This window comes from Oncorhynchus keta, chromosome 31, assembly GCF_023373465.1.
Source record: "Oncorhynchus keta strain PuntledgeMale-10-30-2019 chromosome 31, Oket_V2, whole genome shotgun sequence".
Classification (NCBI taxonomy): Eukaryota; Metazoa; Chordata; class Actinopteri; order Salmoniformes; family Salmonidae; genus Oncorhynchus; species Oncorhynchus keta.
The window spans coordinates 12,564,720-12,581,094 of NC_068451.1; the positions used below are offsets into that span (position 1 = coordinate 12,564,720).

Below are 16,375 nucleotides of genomic sequence, written 5' to 3' on the forward strand. Positions count from 1 at the left end.
TTTAATCGTGCAAAATAATCGTGCAACCCTAACTTAAACTGTCTTTTCAGGAAGTGCCTCTAGCCAGTCTCACCATGATGAAGCGCTGGGCCAGACGTGTGCGGGCCAGGAAGTAGACCACACGGAGCCTCTTGGGCAGACGCAGGTTCCTGAAGGCGGGCGTCTGCAGGGTGATGGTGTAGGGCGAGGGCCGTGGGGGAGGAGGCGCCTCCCGAGGGCGCAGGGGGCCCGGTTTGGGAGGGGGCATCCCCGCCTCGGCCGGTAGACGGCGGTTCAGATCGGCCAACTGTGTGTGTGAGAGGACAGTTTTAGGGTGCGCGGGTATGTGGGAGTGTGTAACATGTTTGAGAGTACATGTGTATGGTACATGTGTATGGATTAGTGTTAGAGTATGCATGTATCTATGACTGTAACAGAGGAACAAGGTGGATAAGAGGAACAAAGGTGGATAAAGAGAGACTGTCAATATTTTACTGAGCACTATAGACTGAGGAAATGACTCATGGATCAAGAGACCTCGCCATCACGTGGCAAATGTGTGTGTGTGTGTGTGTGTGTGTCTATGACCTCACCTCCATGCTGTAAATTACTAAGGAAAGCACTGTTGACAGTGTGTGTGTGTGTGTGTGTGTGTGTGTGTGTGTGTGTGTGTGTGTGTGTGTGTGTGTGTGTGTGTTCACCTCCATGCGTCGGATGTCAATGGAAAGAACTGTGGTGAAGAAAAACATCTGAAGGAAGAAGTCAGACACCAGCCCCACCACAGCAAACAGACAGAACTCCTGGAAACACAGAAATAAACAGCAGGCCACTCATAACATACACAGTAGAAGTGTGTGTGTGCATGTTCTGTGGCAGTACGACCTACTCTGTCTATGTGAATGAAAGTGTGCGTCGACCTGTGTTCATACGCCAGTGTGTGATAGATGTGTGTGTGTGTTACCTGGATAGCAGGCACCAGGGTGAAATATCCTATGAGGATGATGCACAACTCTGTGGCCATGTTCTTCATGATAGACCAGCTCTCATTACTAAGGCCTGGAGAGGGACAACACAATACCACATTAACAAATGCTTGGATTTCACGCACACACACATTTTGTTCTTATATCCTCGTGGGGATCTAAAATCAAATCCTATTTTCCCTATCCCTAAAACTTACCATAACCCTAAACCATAACTCCTTACACAAATTATTTTTTCATGGTACTTTTTTACCCCTTTTTCTCCCCAATTTTGTGATATCGTAGTTAAAGTTTTGTCTCATCGCTACAACTCCCGTACGGACTCGGGAGAGGCGAAGGTCGAGAGCTTGTGAAAAGCCGGGTGTATGTGTCGAAAAATGACCCGCAAATTTTTGTTTTTCTAGTTAAGCTTTATTTTGACATATTGCATGTGTATTTTCAAGAATGTTAAATATTTACAATTCTGTAGTTTGAATTTGGCACCCTGCAATTTCACTGGATGTCCGTCCCATCTAGCCTAGAGAGGTTAAACCGCTGCGCCTTACAGGAGGCCCCCTTGCACTAATTCTAACCTTATAATAGCCTTTGTCCTCATGGGAAATGTCCCTACAAGGGAGAAATTGCCTTGCTTTTATTTTACCATCCTCTTGGGGACTTTTGGGGATTGTAGGTCCCCACAAGGATAGAAGAACCAGCCCACACACACTCTTACCCTGAGCGATGCGTAGTTTGACCTCCAGGTCAACAGGGGTAGACACCACAGACTTGGTGAGAACCAGGACGTTCTCCAGCCCTATCACCACCACCAGATAGGGGAAGATCTCACTGACAGAGAGAGAGACACAAGCAGAGATAACATGATTACAAAGCTGTTTATTCGTGGATCAGGTGATAGATGCACGTTTGGATGTTAGAGTGGGAGAGAGGTCAGGTTTTTCAATTTGATAGTCGCACAAATAAAAAACAGGTTAAAAATAGAAAAGGGGATATTTAGTAGACAAGAGTACAGATGAAAGAGAGAAGGGACGATTGAAGACAGACAAGGTTTGACAGACAGTAAACCAGAGATATGCTATCATTACACGTGAAGATAAGGGTTGGAGGTCAGTACGTAACAAAACTACACCACAGAAGATTAAGACCAAACACACGTGTTATTACTTCAACAGACTTTATTGTGTGGCCATTGTGTCAATATGCACGACAGTGGGTATGTAGGTCTGTGTGCGTGTGGACCCTGGAATCTTTTTATTTATTTATTTTTTATTTCACCTTTATTTAACCAGGTAGGCAAGTTGAGAACAAGTTCTCATTTACAAGTGCGACCTGGCCAAGATAAAGCAAAGCAGTTCGACAGATACAACGACACAGAGTTACACATGAAGTAAAACAAACATACAGTCAATAATACAGTATAAACAAGTCTATCTTGATTGATGGTTGGTGAGATTTGGATGGTGTGAGATGGTCACGCCATCCTCTACATTCCAATAAGCTGGGTGTGATTGGCCAGGTACGCCACATCAATATCTATCCCCGCCCTCTTAAGAATCCCTCCTCCCCTTTGAGTCCACATATGTTGCCCTTGGTAACACAGTCCCCTGTCACTCACTGTACATTAATGTCTGCAGTCCCACAGTAGTCCATACAGATCAATGAGCAGGAGAGGGTCAGGGGCTTTTAGGATATATGTAGAGTGTGTGTGTGTGTGTTTCTTACCCTCCATTGAGTGTGGGCGTCAGGCCGAACAGGGTGCAGAGCCCCACAGACATAAGCAGAGAGCTGAGCACTGTTACCACGGCAGCCAGCGCCAAGCCCCATTTTGACTTCACCATGTCAATCTTACCTGGAGAGAGTAAGAAGTAGAGTTAGCATAGACAGAGTTTACACACACTGGGATGAAAGAGTTAGCATAGACAGAGTTTACACACACTGGGATGAAAGAGTTAGCATAGACAGAGGCTACACACACTGGGAGGAAAGAGTTAGCATAGACAGAGTCTAGATACATTGGGAGGAAAGAGTTAGCATAGACAGAGTTTACACACACTGGGAGGAAAGAGTTAGCATAGACAGAGGCTACACACACTGGGAGGAAAGAGTTAACATAGACAGAGTCTACATACACTGGGGGGAAAGAGTTAACATAGAGTCTACACACACTGGGAGGAAAGAGTTAACATAGACAGAGTCTACATACACTGGGAGGAAAGAGTTAACATAGACAGAGTCTACATACACTGGGATGAAAGCGTTAGCATAGACAGAGGCTACACACACTGGGAGGAAAGAGTTAGCATAGACAGAGTCTACACACACTGGGAGGAAAGAGTTAACATAGAGTCTACATACACTGGGAGGAAAGAGTTAGCATAGACAGAGTCTACATACACTGGGATGAAAGAGTTAGCATAGACAGAGGCTACACACACTGGGAGGAAAGAGTTAGCATAGACAGAGTCTACACACACTGGGAGGAAAGAGTTAACATAGACAGAGTCTACACACACTGGGAGGAAAGAGTTAGCATAGACAGAGGCTACACACACTGAGAGGAAGTAGTTAGCATAGACAGAGTCTACACACACTGGGAGGAAAGAGTTAACATAGACAGAGTCTAGATACATTGGGAGGAAAGAGTTAGCATAGACAGAGTCTACATAGACTGGGAGGAAAGCATTAACAGAGTCTACATAGACTGGGAGGAAAGAGTTAACATAGGACTCTGTCTAACACCCACACTACAAAGAAGAATGTCTCTCAGCATGAGAGTTTATGCAGCTTTTAGTTGAAATGAGGTTTGTGCACTGTACATATTGCATGTGTGTGTATGTGTGTGCATGCCAGCATATTGTTGGTGTTGGCACACATTGGTGAGTCTTATCATGGTAGATTATTATGGTGGACTACAGTGTTTCTGTGTAGGAGATTATCCCTGGACGAGACAGGACCAGCCTTGGCTATGACTCAGTCACACACACACACACAAATCTGGACCTTGGCTCTGTGGCCTTGACTGGGCACCTGGGAACAATATCCCAGTGAAAACGAGACGCCCACAAAGCAAGACATCCGACTTCAGCATTTCTTTTGAAACCAACCCCCCCCCCCCCGGCTTTAGTAATGGGACACATTACTTCAAAGAAGAATGGATGGAAAGAAGGATGCATCTTTAACTAAATGAAACTAAGCCAACTCTTTCAGATCAGTGCAGATGAAGGGAAGCTCTTTAGACTATTGAGATGCCCCCGTGGCGCCCAGACTCAGAGACTTACGTGTGGAGAAGTAGATGTAGGCGAAAAGTATGATGTAGGTGGTGACCAGGGGGATGAGCTCGGCCATGCCTATCTCCTCCTTGAAGTGCACGTGCACCATGTGGTCCTCGCGTAGGCTGCAGTTCACCGAGGGGTGTAGCTGGCGGAGACGCGCCCGCAGGCTAGACAGGAACCTGGCGTCGTAGCTGCCCAGGACCATGGTGATGGTGTAGGTGACCACCCTCTTCCTGCTGTACAGACTCACCCCTGTGTGTTTCACCGGGACGCCAAACAGCAGGTCTAACACACACACACACACACACACACACACACACACACACACACACACACACACACACACACACACACACACACACACACACACACACACACACACACACACACACACACACACACACACACACACACACTTAGCATTGAACAATATCAGCATTACCAGTCTGCCTGACATTAGTTGGGGCCAGAGTTTGCGAGCAGTGAGGAGCGTGCCCAATTTGACTGGAGCACGGAGCGAGATTCCCAAAAGGCTGGAGCGTCAGCCATCTTGCCCACTCTAATTTCGCTCCAAAAAAGTAGCGCTCACTTCAGGAGCTCAGGGCATGTCCATCCCAGCATGCATTTGCAGTCTACTTGTGTGCTGCTATAGCCCCATGCTTTAGCTACAGCCACGGAGTTCACTAAATGTTTTTTTATAAAGAAACTGATAAAACACACAGGTGCAAAATCAAGTTGACTTACAAAGATGAAGACCAAGAGAAGGAGTTTGTTGATGTAGTGTCTACAACTAGAGAATCATTGTGGAATCTGAAAAGATAGGTATCCCGAAAGCATAACCGTATACTACATCCACATGCTAAAAGAAAGGAACAAGGTTTGTAACTAACTAACTGTGTCATTGTAGCAAAGTATTTATGAACAAAAAAATCTGATCCCTTAATAGAGATAAATTAGGCCACAAATATTTTGGCCCAATAGGCCTGGTACATTCCCACTTTCAAGGAGTTTTCTGTTTTGATTGGGTTAATTTGCCTAAAAACCTTTAGGCCTACCTATAGAACATTTTTAAAACAACTCTACATCTCAGCTCAGCCTGGCAAGAGTGGCCAAAAGGGTGTTTAGCTTCCCCAGTTGCTCTGCAAGTGTGGAGAGGATATTCTCCGCTGCTGGCTCGCTCTCCAGGCTCCATCACATGAGCCTGAAGCCACAGACTGGCGTGTATTCAAAACATTTATTAAAAAGCACTGGAGACAGACTAATAAGGCATTTTTCATTTAGTTTGCATCTAAGTAAGTCACAGCCTAAATGCCAAATTTATAGACTACAATGATTTAATACAACTAAATGTTGCTTAAATGCTGAGCACGATGTTCCTACCAGCCTGTGGGGTTGCATTCACAAATGCTTCACAATGTATTTCTTTGTAGGCTGCAGCCTTGAACTAATTGAAATAATAGCCTAAATAATTAGTTCCTTCTTAGGCTCCATGTCTGGCTCCTGACCTGTTTAGAGTGTTTGTATGCGGTTTAATCTGACATGTAGCCTATTTGGAATGATGTTCACTTCTTACATTCATCTTCACATGTTTATTCAAACAGCTTTCAGTCAAATCCCTATGGTTTGGTTTCAACACTTAAAAAACAATTGGTACACCATAGTGTCCCCAAAGCTAATCACTAAGCTGAGGAGCCTGGGACTAAACACCTCCCTCTGCAACTGGATCCTGGACTTCCTGACGGGCCGCCTCCAGGTGGTGAAGGTAGGTAACAACACATCTGATCCACGCTGATCATCAACACGAGGGCCCCTCAGGGATGCGTGCTCAGTCCCCTCCTGTACTCCCTGTTCACCCATGACTGCATGGCCAGGCACGACTCCAACACCATCAATAAGTTTGCAGACGACAGATGTAGGCCTGATCACCGACAACGATGAGACAGCCTATAGGGAGGAAGTCAGAGACCTGACCGTGTGGTGCCAGGATAACAACCTATCCCTCAATGTGATCAAGACAAAGGAGATGATCGTGAACTACAAGAAAAGGAGGGCAGAGCGCGTCCCCATTTTCATCAAGCAGTACCGGAGTGCCAAGTCTTGGTCCAAAAGGCTTCTTAACAGCTGCTACCCCCAAGTCAAATGTCTACCCAGACTATTTGCTTTGAACCCCTCACCACTACCACCTTTACGCTGCTCCTACTCTCTGTTTATTATCTACGCATAGTCACTTTACCTCTACCTACATGTACATATTACCCCAATTACCTCGACTAACCAATTACCTCGACTAACCAATTACCTCGACTAACCTGACTAACCTGTATATAGGCCGTCACTGTAAATAAGACTTTGTTCTTAACTGACTTGCCTAGTTAAATAAAAAGGTTAAATAAAATACAAATAAGTAAAATATAGCCTCGCTACTATTATTTTATTGTTGCTCTTTAAATTATTTGTTATTTTTCACTCACTAGCAAATACTTGAACACTTGTTTTTCTTAAAACTGCATTGTTGGTTAAGGGCTTGTAAGTAAGCATTTCACTGTAATCTGTTGTATTCAGCGCATGTGACAAAAACTATTTGATTTGATTTGTAGATCCAGGTAGTCACAAAAATAGACGGGTGTTGGTTAAATTGTGATTTTAATGAATGGAGCGAATTTGGCGCGGGTCTTTAGTGGAAACGACATGGAACGCAAGCACCACTCCATTAGTGATGAGCGGCTCTGCTCACACGCTCTGGTTGGGGCTCAATGAGCATTAGCCAAATGCTCATTGAAATGCTCTGCCCTCCATTTATCTCACCCCTCCCGTCCCTTCCTCCCCTCTCTACCTCTCAGTGTGGCGGAGGTGTGCAGTCCTTTCGGTTCGTGCTGGTGGACGGTCTTCAGCAGGTCGGGGTCAGAGTCAAACAGCTCCCGCTGGTTCTGCCAGTAGTTGCCGGGGGAGACCAGCAGACAACCGTGCTCCGGCAGCACTGTCTGCATACGCCGTAACCCCGGCAACAGGTCCGTCACCTGCAGGCAGAGCGCCTCCAGGCTCCTGACCCCAGAACTGCAAAGAGACGAAAGGTAAGTCCGGTCAAGTCAAGGTGCATTTCAAAACGGTAGAGAAAGCTCGAGGTGGGGGAGAGACATCGGATGTGTGTGTGTAGTTTCCCATACCCGTCGTTGTGTACATGGTTGCGGATCTCCTCCAGCAGGCTGAATACGCGGCCCAGTGGGGAGCGGAACACGTCCACAGGGACCAGCGTACTGTCCCAGGGAGACACAGCTGCCTTCACCAGGACCTGCTGGATGTAGGCCACCGGAGGACCCCGATACTGGAGGAACAGAGCCATAGAGGGTTTTGAAAAACATGGCAGAGAAGCGGATGAGTTTGTTATTTTACAGTCCCTTTTTCAGCTGGTATTTCAAACACTCAATTCAATTGGTAACAACCTGGTACCAAATGGTACTTAGTGGTGTTAGGTTTCTTTTTTAAAGATCATGATAATACAAATGTACCATGTAAACAGTCAAGCCATGTGGGTACTGTAAGTGGGGTGATCTTTTGACCATGAGTCTTACCCAGTCAGGCCGCTCGCCGAGGTCTCCCTGGGGCTCATGGGAAGGGACAGTATAATCTCGGACCCGTGTGGTGAACTCCACCGGCCCGGTCCCCGGCAGAGGCAGCCGCAGCAGGGGGTAACTGAGAGAGGGGGGAGAGAGCGATGACTTGGGAGAACATGGGAGTGGAGAATAAGTGACAGTGTAGTCTGAATATTAATTACAGGCTTGAGTATTGTGAATTATTATCCCAGCACTAAAATACACACCCTCTACCAAAATGATAATTTCCTTACAGTTAACAAAAATAAACGCAACATGCAACAATTTCAAAGATTTTACTGAGTTACAGTTCAAATAAGTAAATCAGTCAATTGAAAAAAAAAATATTAGGCCCTAATCTATGGATTTCACATGACTGGGAATACAGATATGCATCTGTTGGTCACAGATACCTTAAAAGCAACGGTAGGGGCGTGGATCAGAAAACCAATCAGTATCTGGTGTGACCATTATTTGCCTCATGTAGCAAGACATCTCTTTAGCATAGAGTTGATCAAGCTGTTGCAAAGTTGCTGGATATTGGCGGGAACTGGTACAAGCTGTCGTACACATCGTTCCAGAGCATCCCAAACATGCTCAATAGGCGACATATCTGGAGAGTATGCAGGTCATGGAAGAACTGGGACATTTTCAGCATCCAGGAATTGTGTACAGATCCTTGCGACATGGGGCTGTGCATTATCATACTGAAAAATTAGGTGATTGCGTCGGATGAATGGCACAATAATGGGCCTCAGGATCTTGTCACGGCATCTCTGTGCATTCAAATCGCCATCGATAAAATGCGATTGTGTTCATAGTCTGTAGCTTATGCCTGCCTATACCATAACCCCACTGCCACCATGGGGAATTATGTTCACAACAGCAAACCACTCGCCCACACGAAGCCATCTGCTGGTACAGCACAAGGTGCACCTGTGTAATGATCGTGCGGTCAATTAGCTTCTTGATATACCACACCTGTTAGGTGGATGGATTATATTGGCAAAGGCGAAATGCTCACTAACAGGGATGTAAACAAATGTGTGCACCAAATTTGAGAGAATTTCAGGGATCTTTTATTTTAACACATGAAACCAACACTACATGTTGCGTTTATATTTTTTGTTCAGTATAATAATACATGTATGTGTATATAAGCATCCCTGAGTGTGCAAGTGTGTGAATGTCTGTGTAAGTGAAAAAAATAAGTCGGTGCCACTGCCTCCCCTGTCCTTTGTTGGCAGATTTAGCATTAACTAGAGACCGACCACCCGTTTCCCTGGGAAGTGGTTGGCTCTTACGAAACACACTGAGATTTACAAGATTTAGTAGACCGATACACTCGCATGTGCACAATTGCAAGCCCCACACACTGACACAGGAACGAACACACACACATACACACACTTAATGAGAAAAGGATTGAAGGGGTTTAGCGCGTAATATGTATGCCGATACCATATCCACTCATGAATGTGTGTTTGTAAAACATGAGTCTACTAATGCTCACTAATTCCACACTAATGCAAGAGTAAGTAACTACAACCTTTCATCCCAGGTTGTCATCGTCTTCACTCAACCATTCTCCTAGAAATGAACACTTTCTAGTGCCCATTTGCCCTGTGAACAAACTCATTTTAAATGAGGGGGAAAAACTAAGAAAACCAATAAGTGCATTAAGTTCAAGGGCGCCTCCAAAATTCATGGAAAGCTACGAGGGTACTGAGGCTAAGACAAACAGCCAGAGTGACAGTGCTGCATTTGTCTGTCTCTGTTAGGCCATTGGGTACACTTTACCACGACTGGAAATGATGGCGACAGCCTGGCAATACTGTAGCAAAGGGATGAATGTAGGTACAAATTTGGAGGACGCCAACCATAACCAGTTAAAATCTCTTAAAATCTTATTACCCCTCGTGAGGAGACTACCCCACTGTGAAGGGTATAGGCCTTGCTCTGTTGCCTTTGAAGTTGAAGCCCACTTCCATAGACGAGCAAAAGCATTTCAAACCTCTTGAATAATTAACTAAAGATTCCAACAGGGCATTGGGAAATTGATTTTCAGGTGAGGACTGAACACACTGAAACGTTTATGGGTGTTCTATACACTAAACACTGTCAATACTGACTCAGTATCCCTGACCTGCCCCACATCAAAATGTGCAGTTTGCATAGTTCCAAAGTATAGTACAATAAATACAATATTTTTGGTCACATACACATATTTAGCAGATGTTATTGCAGGTGTAGCGAAATGCTTGTTTTTTTTTAATAGTGACGTGACTGACAGTGTTGCTCAGTATCTAAGTGCTTGAACACTCTTTCATCCTGGTTCTTTGGCAGCCTGTCAGGCCACGGGATACAGATTTCTCTTTGAGGACACTACACCCTCTCTCCCTCTCCCTCTCTCTAAGGTCACTGTACTGCCACAAAGGGCTTTTGTTTTGCAGCAGGAGCCCCCACCTCCTGGGAGGCAGATGGAGGGCCAGGAACACACAGATAGGCCTATTCTCCAGGGGTCACTTTCTCACAGCCCTCTGCTGTGTCTCTCTTTTTAACTCTGCTTCCACCCCTTTAATTCCCTGCACTCAGTGCAGCCGCCAGCCAGCCGTGCTTTTGGCAGTGCACTGCTGCCTCCACGGTTCCATGCTGTACCGTATTCGTTCCATCCTGTCCTGACTTCTCATCTGTGACCTTTCAACTGTGACGGGGTTGACCTCTAATGTGGAACTCTGAGGTGGAAAAGTGTGTGTTCTGTTCCGAGTGCTGATTTATGTGTATGGCTATGGCCATTTCATTTAGTTGACTGGGTTTTGCTGGGCCTGCTCCTTTTTCTCCCACCTCTGTTGTTGACCTCTTTTTTGTTCATCCATCTGCTTCTCTTCTATTTTACTGACCTACCATCTCACCTCTGCCCATGTGGATAGAAAAAATACATACAATCCTTTCAAAAACCTGCCAAAAACATGTTCAGAGAAACCAGTACAAGAACTCTCACATATAATCTCTTGAAGATGCACACGCCCATCCCCAGAACCCGCTTCCCTCATAGACACTCCCCTTCCTCAGACGTACCAGCAGGCGAGAATACTGGCAGAGGTGAAGAGGATGATGGGCACCGGATAGGAAGCGCAAAGCAGCCCATGGCGGTAAAACGCCGCCGAGATCTTCTCTCGCAGCCGCTCTCTCACCGTCATCCTGGGGGGCGGGGTCAGCTGCCGGCCATCGGGAGGGCGAGCGAGGACGGAGTGCCGTGGGGCATCCAGGGACCTAGGGAACCACAGAGACGAGAGGTGTGGGTTAACACAAACTCAGATACCATGGTTGGGGTCAATTCAAATGGAATGCAGTCAATTCAGGAAGTGATTTGAATTGAAAATTAACAAATGGAAAAAGCTTTGAATTAAAGCATAGAACATAGGTGCCCTTTTTAAAATTATTGACCTGGAATGTCAGTTTACTTCCTGAATTGACTGCCTTCATTTTGAATTGACCTCAACCCTGGAGGATACTCGGCACTCACCACATAATCAGCTGCTGCTGAATGTAGCCTGTGTTCATGTTGCTTTGGACGAGTCTGCCTTATTACCAATTTATTACACAAAACACCTCAAACCTATATATGGTCACACACTGCAGAAACCAAAGAGAAGCCCTAACTAACTCCCTGTCCCATCAGAAACACCATAGATATCACGTCCACATTTCCCATCCCTAACACCACCACAAGATATTTGGTCTTACCGGTACATCCCAAGTACAACCTATATTTAGCGACAACCTTACCAGATTGGGTAGGTTACATCACAGTATCTTCTACCCCCCACCCTCAGACAAATGCAGCCCTGCCACAGCATCTATCTAGCTAGTCTAGTTACTGTCCCAGACAAACTCAGCCCTGCCACAGCATCTATCTAGCTAGTCTAGTTACTGTCCCAGACAAACTCAGCCCTGCCACAGCATCTATCTAGCTAGTCTAGTTACTGTCCCAGACAAACTCAGCCCTGCCACAGCTTCTATCTAGCTAGTCTAGTTACTGTCCCAGACAAACTCAGCCCTGCCACAGCATCTATCTAGCTAGTCTAGTTACTATCCCAGACAAACTCAGCCCTGCCACAGCATCTATCTAGCTAGTCTAGTTACTGTCCCAGACAAACTCAGCCCTGCCACAGCATCTATCTAGCTAGTCTAGTTACTGTCCCAGACAAACTCAGCCCTGCCACAGCATCTATCTAGCTAGTCTAGTTACTATCCCAGACAAACTCAGCCCTGCCACAGCATGTATCTAGCTAGTGTAGTTATTATCCCAGACAAAGTCAGCTCTGTCCCAGTTGCCTTTCTTTAAATCGGAAAAGGTGCCTTTCTGTCCCAGTACCTGTTCAGGGGGAAGTCTGGCTGCCTCTCACGCTCTCTCGTGCCTGTTTGGCCTAAGTCCTCCAAAAGCACCGGATTTTAAAGGTTTCACGGAGATCCCTGGCTTAAAACAACAGTGCCCTATTTCAGGCACCACAGTCAAAGTGTGACTGACTGGCTCAGCTCTACCCCCTGAGTACTCTGGAAACATTCCTGGGGGAATTTAGCCTACCTCTGGAGGGGCTTGATCTTCCACTATAAATACTCTATATACAGTAAACACAGCAGGCAGCAACACACACACATACCAACAAATGGCTAGAGGGTAAACCGACGGTTGAATTTAATCAGAGGCCTCGAGTGCCGTGACTCACCCCATTTCTACGTTGCTCTACATTTTGACCTGATATCTAGCCTGTAGGTCCCATTATGCCCTGTTCGTCCATCTCCTCAGTCCTTCCCTGGTGTTGTGGTGCAGGAAATCGAGGCCTGAGTTGGCAGGTGCTCAACAACATCTCCGTCAGTGAGTTAATCCGGGATAGGAAACGCCACAACGAGGCTCACAGGTCTACGCCCCCACACTCTCTACCTCTTTTTCCCTAGTCTCTCCATCCTGCAGCTACATGGGTGAGGCAGACTTAACAGGTCTGTACACACGTCAGGCAGGCAGTCAAGTCAGTCTGCACATGACAGTGAGTTTATTTTTATTTTACCTTTATTTAACTAGGCAAGTCAGTTAAGAACTAATTCTTATTGTCAATGACGGCCTAGGAACAGTGGGGTAACTGCCTTGTTCAGGGGCAGAAGGACAGATTTTTACCTTGTCAGCTCGGAGATTCGATCTTGCAACTTTCTGGTTACTAGTCCAATGCTCTAACCACTAGGCGACCTGCCGCCCCAGTCGTCAGTGCATACCTCAGACTAAGGCATTTTAAGACAAAGAAAACGACTGACCCAGCCAGCAATACCACAGAGACTTTATGATGCCAAGTCTTGAGACATGTGCCACTATGGATTCCAGTAGCCCAGCTCAGGGAGGGGGCAGCAGTTTACCTTCAGTAGGCCTACCTGCTTAACCACGCATACAGCAAACAATACAGCTTCTGACAAAACAGAGCATGTCATTATGTTCCAAAAGCACTTTTGCAAGAACATCAACAAGAACAGGGACAAAAATGCCTCCCAAAACTATCAACCTCTTTTTACATAGTAGCCTGTGTACTACATGTTTTTCTAGTTGCAAGTTCCCAGGAAATGGAAATAAGATTATAATTTAAATGGTGCGTACCGGTAGGCTACATTTTCCCAAAGATTTGCACACGCTTCTCTCAGAAACATGTTTGTTAGCTCATGGAGGAATTGGTAACAGAGTTACACAAGGCTAGGCTTAAGATTTCATCATATGCTGCTCGGAAGAAGAGTGTGCCTGAAGAATAATAAATAATAAATGCTTACCTCCTAACGATGCTTCCTAAAATCCCCATTTTGAAGGCATCGCTGGATCCTATACAGTCCATTGCCATGATCCACACCTGTGTAAAGGGTCTTAAAACCCAATGTAAAAAAGCTAAGACTCCTGGCAAGTAGCACCATAAATGCAGGGATTTTAGGCTGCATTGAGAAGCAGCATGATTGTATTTCAGCTCCCTTCTCCCATAGTGAACTGAGCACTTGCTCCTCAACTCTAATGCCCCATAACTGTACAGACCATTCTTGAGTCAATGTCAGCTGGGACTAATGCCTGAAGGCTTTATTGCGACAACTCATTTACAGCCACCCATTTACAAACACACAGGGAGCAAATTGGCCCAGTCAATCAGTAACCACTATTATGTCATCGAAAATGGCAAAAACCCGGTCCAAAAACTACAATGAAAACGTTGAGTGACCCGTCACAAAGGCTTTAGTGATGAGACACAATGAACATTTAAATGAGAAAAATCAGTGGGCCTATGTGTATTGTGCACAAAAAAAACCTTAACATTCACATACTGAGTTGAATTAAATATCAGCTTTTTTTTAATGAAAATTGTATGTAACGTGAATGTGTGGGCGTGTGTGGTTTGAACATGCATGAAACATACAGTAGGTGAATGAATGTGAGAAGTACAAAAATGTGAAAGTACACAGAGTGTCAATAAGTCTATATTTGACTTTGAGTTTCGAATTTGGACGGCAGATGGTTTGACTTCAACTAACCAAGTTTTAAGCAAAGATATAAAAATATAAAAATAGATTGATTGTCTTTGCGACTACACTTGAAGAAACTTTCAAAAGTTAACATTTTCCATATTGACTGACCTTCATGTCTTAAAGTAATGATGGACTGTCATTTCTCTTTGTTTATTTGAGCTGTTCTTGCCATAATATGGCCTTGGTCTTTTACCAAATAGGGCTTTCTTCTGTATACCATACCTTGTCAAGACACAACAGATAGGCTCAAACGCATTAAGAAATTCCACAAATGAACTTTTAACAAAGCACACCTGCTCATTTAAACGCATTCCATTCCAGCTGACTACCTCATGAAGCTGGTTGAGAGAATGCCAAGAGTGTGCATAGCTGTCAAAGGCAAAGGGTGGCTACTTTGGAGAATTTGAAATATACAATATATTTTGGATTTGTTCAACACTTTTTTGGTTAATTCATGAGTCCATGTGTTTTTTAATAGTTTGGATGTCTTCACTATTATTACACAATGTAGAAAATAGTTTTAAAAAATAAAGAAAAACACTTGAATGAGTAGGTGTCCACCCCAAATGTGTTACTAGTACTGTGTATACACACACACACACACACACATACACACATACATACACACAGTTGAAATCAGAAGTTTACATACACTTAGCTTGGAGTCATTAAAACTTGTTTTTCAACCACTCCACAAATTTCTTGTTAACTTCTCTAGGGTAGGGGGCAGCATTGGGAATTTTGGATGAAAAGCGTGCCCAAATGAAACTGCCTGCTACTCAGCCATAAAAGCTATAATATGCATATAATTTGTAGATTTGGATAGAAAACACTGAAGTTTCTAAAACTGTTTGAATGATGTCTGTGAGTATAACAGAACTCATATGGCAGGCAAAAACCTGACTAAAAATCCAACCAGGAAGTGGGAAATCTGAGGTTAGTAGTTTTTCAACTCTTGGCCTATCAAATACACAGTGTCTATGGGGTCATATTGCACTTCCACTAGATCTCAACAGTCTTTAGAACCTTGTTTGATGCTTCTACTGTGAAGTGAGGGGGGCGAATGAGAGGGGATTGAGTCAGAGGTCTGGCAGATTGCCACAAGCTCAGTCTCGTGCACTCACGTGATAGTTAGCTCTGTTCCATTGCAATTCTACAAACATAGGAATTCTACGGTTGGAACATTATTGAAGATTTATGTTAAAAACATCCTAAAGATTGATTCTATACATCGTTTGACATGTTTCTACGGACTGTAATGGAACTTTTTGACTTTTCGTCTGCTCCTAGTGATCGCGTCGTGAGTTTGGATTGTGTACCGAACGCACAAACAAAAAGGAGGTATATCGAACAAAACAAACATTTATTGTGGAACTGGGATTCCTGGGAGTGCATTCTGATGAAGATCATCAAAGGTAAGTGAATATTTATCATGCTATTTCTGGCTTCTGTTGAATACACAACATGGTGGATATCTGTTTGGGTTGTTTTGGTCTCTGAGCGCCGTACTCAGATTATTGCATGGTGTGCTTTTTCCGTAAAGTTTTTTTGAAATCTGACACAGCGGTTGCATTAAGGAGAAGTGGATCTAAAATTCCATGCATAACAATTGTATCTTTTAGCAATGTTTATTATGAGTATTTCTGTAAATTGATGTGGCTCTCTGCAAAATCACCGGAAGTTTTGGAACTACTGAACATAACGCGCCAATGTAAACTCAGATTTTTTTATATAAATATGAACTTCACCGAACAAAACATACATGTATTGTGTAACATGAAGTCCTATGAGTGTCATCTGATGAAGATCATCAAAGGTTAGTGATTAATTATATCTACATTTCTGCTTTTTGTGACTCCTCTCTTTGGCTGGAAATATGGATGTGTTTTTCTGTGACTTGGCTCTGACCTAACATAATCGTTTGGTTTGCTTTCGTTGTAAAGCCTTTTTGAAATCGGACACTGTGGTGGGATTAACAAGAAGTGTATCTTTAAAATGGTGTAAA

General features: G+C 44.4%; 1 protein-coding gene across 6 annotated transcripts in view; it reads right to left on the reverse strand.

The window, feature by feature from the left end:
• Positions 1–16,375, reverse strand: part of LOC118367511 (sterol regulatory element-binding protein cleavage-activating protein) — a 40,725-nt gene that overhangs the window by 18,539 nt on the left and 5,811 nt on the right. For 3 of the 6 annotated variants that reach the window (XM_052489594.1, XM_052489597.1, XM_052489596.1), the window contains exons 2-11: positions 10,900–11,094; positions 7,801–7,921; positions 7,396–7,553; positions 7,065–7,285; positions 4,238–4,516; positions 2,682–2,808; positions 1,675–1,787; positions 941–1,035; positions 681–779; positions 74–286 (exon numbers count right to left, since the gene is read on the reverse strand). In XM_052489594.1, the coding sequence (XP_052345554.1) occupies positions 74–286; positions 681–779; positions 941–1,035; positions 1,675–1,787; positions 2,682–2,808; positions 4,238–4,516; positions 7,065–7,285; positions 7,396–7,553; positions 7,801–7,921; positions 10,900–11,094 (1,621 nt within the window). Of the gene's footprint in view, positions 1–73; positions 287–680; positions 780–940; positions 1,036–1,674; positions 1,788–2,681; positions 2,809–4,237; positions 4,517–7,064; positions 7,286–7,395; positions 7,554–7,800; positions 7,922–10,899; positions 11,095–12,199; positions 12,497–12,551; positions 13,315–13,632; positions 15,397–16,375 lie in introns of those variants that run through there. The other 3 variants (XM_052489593.1, XM_052489595.1, XM_052489598.1) reach the window with 3 other exon arrangements.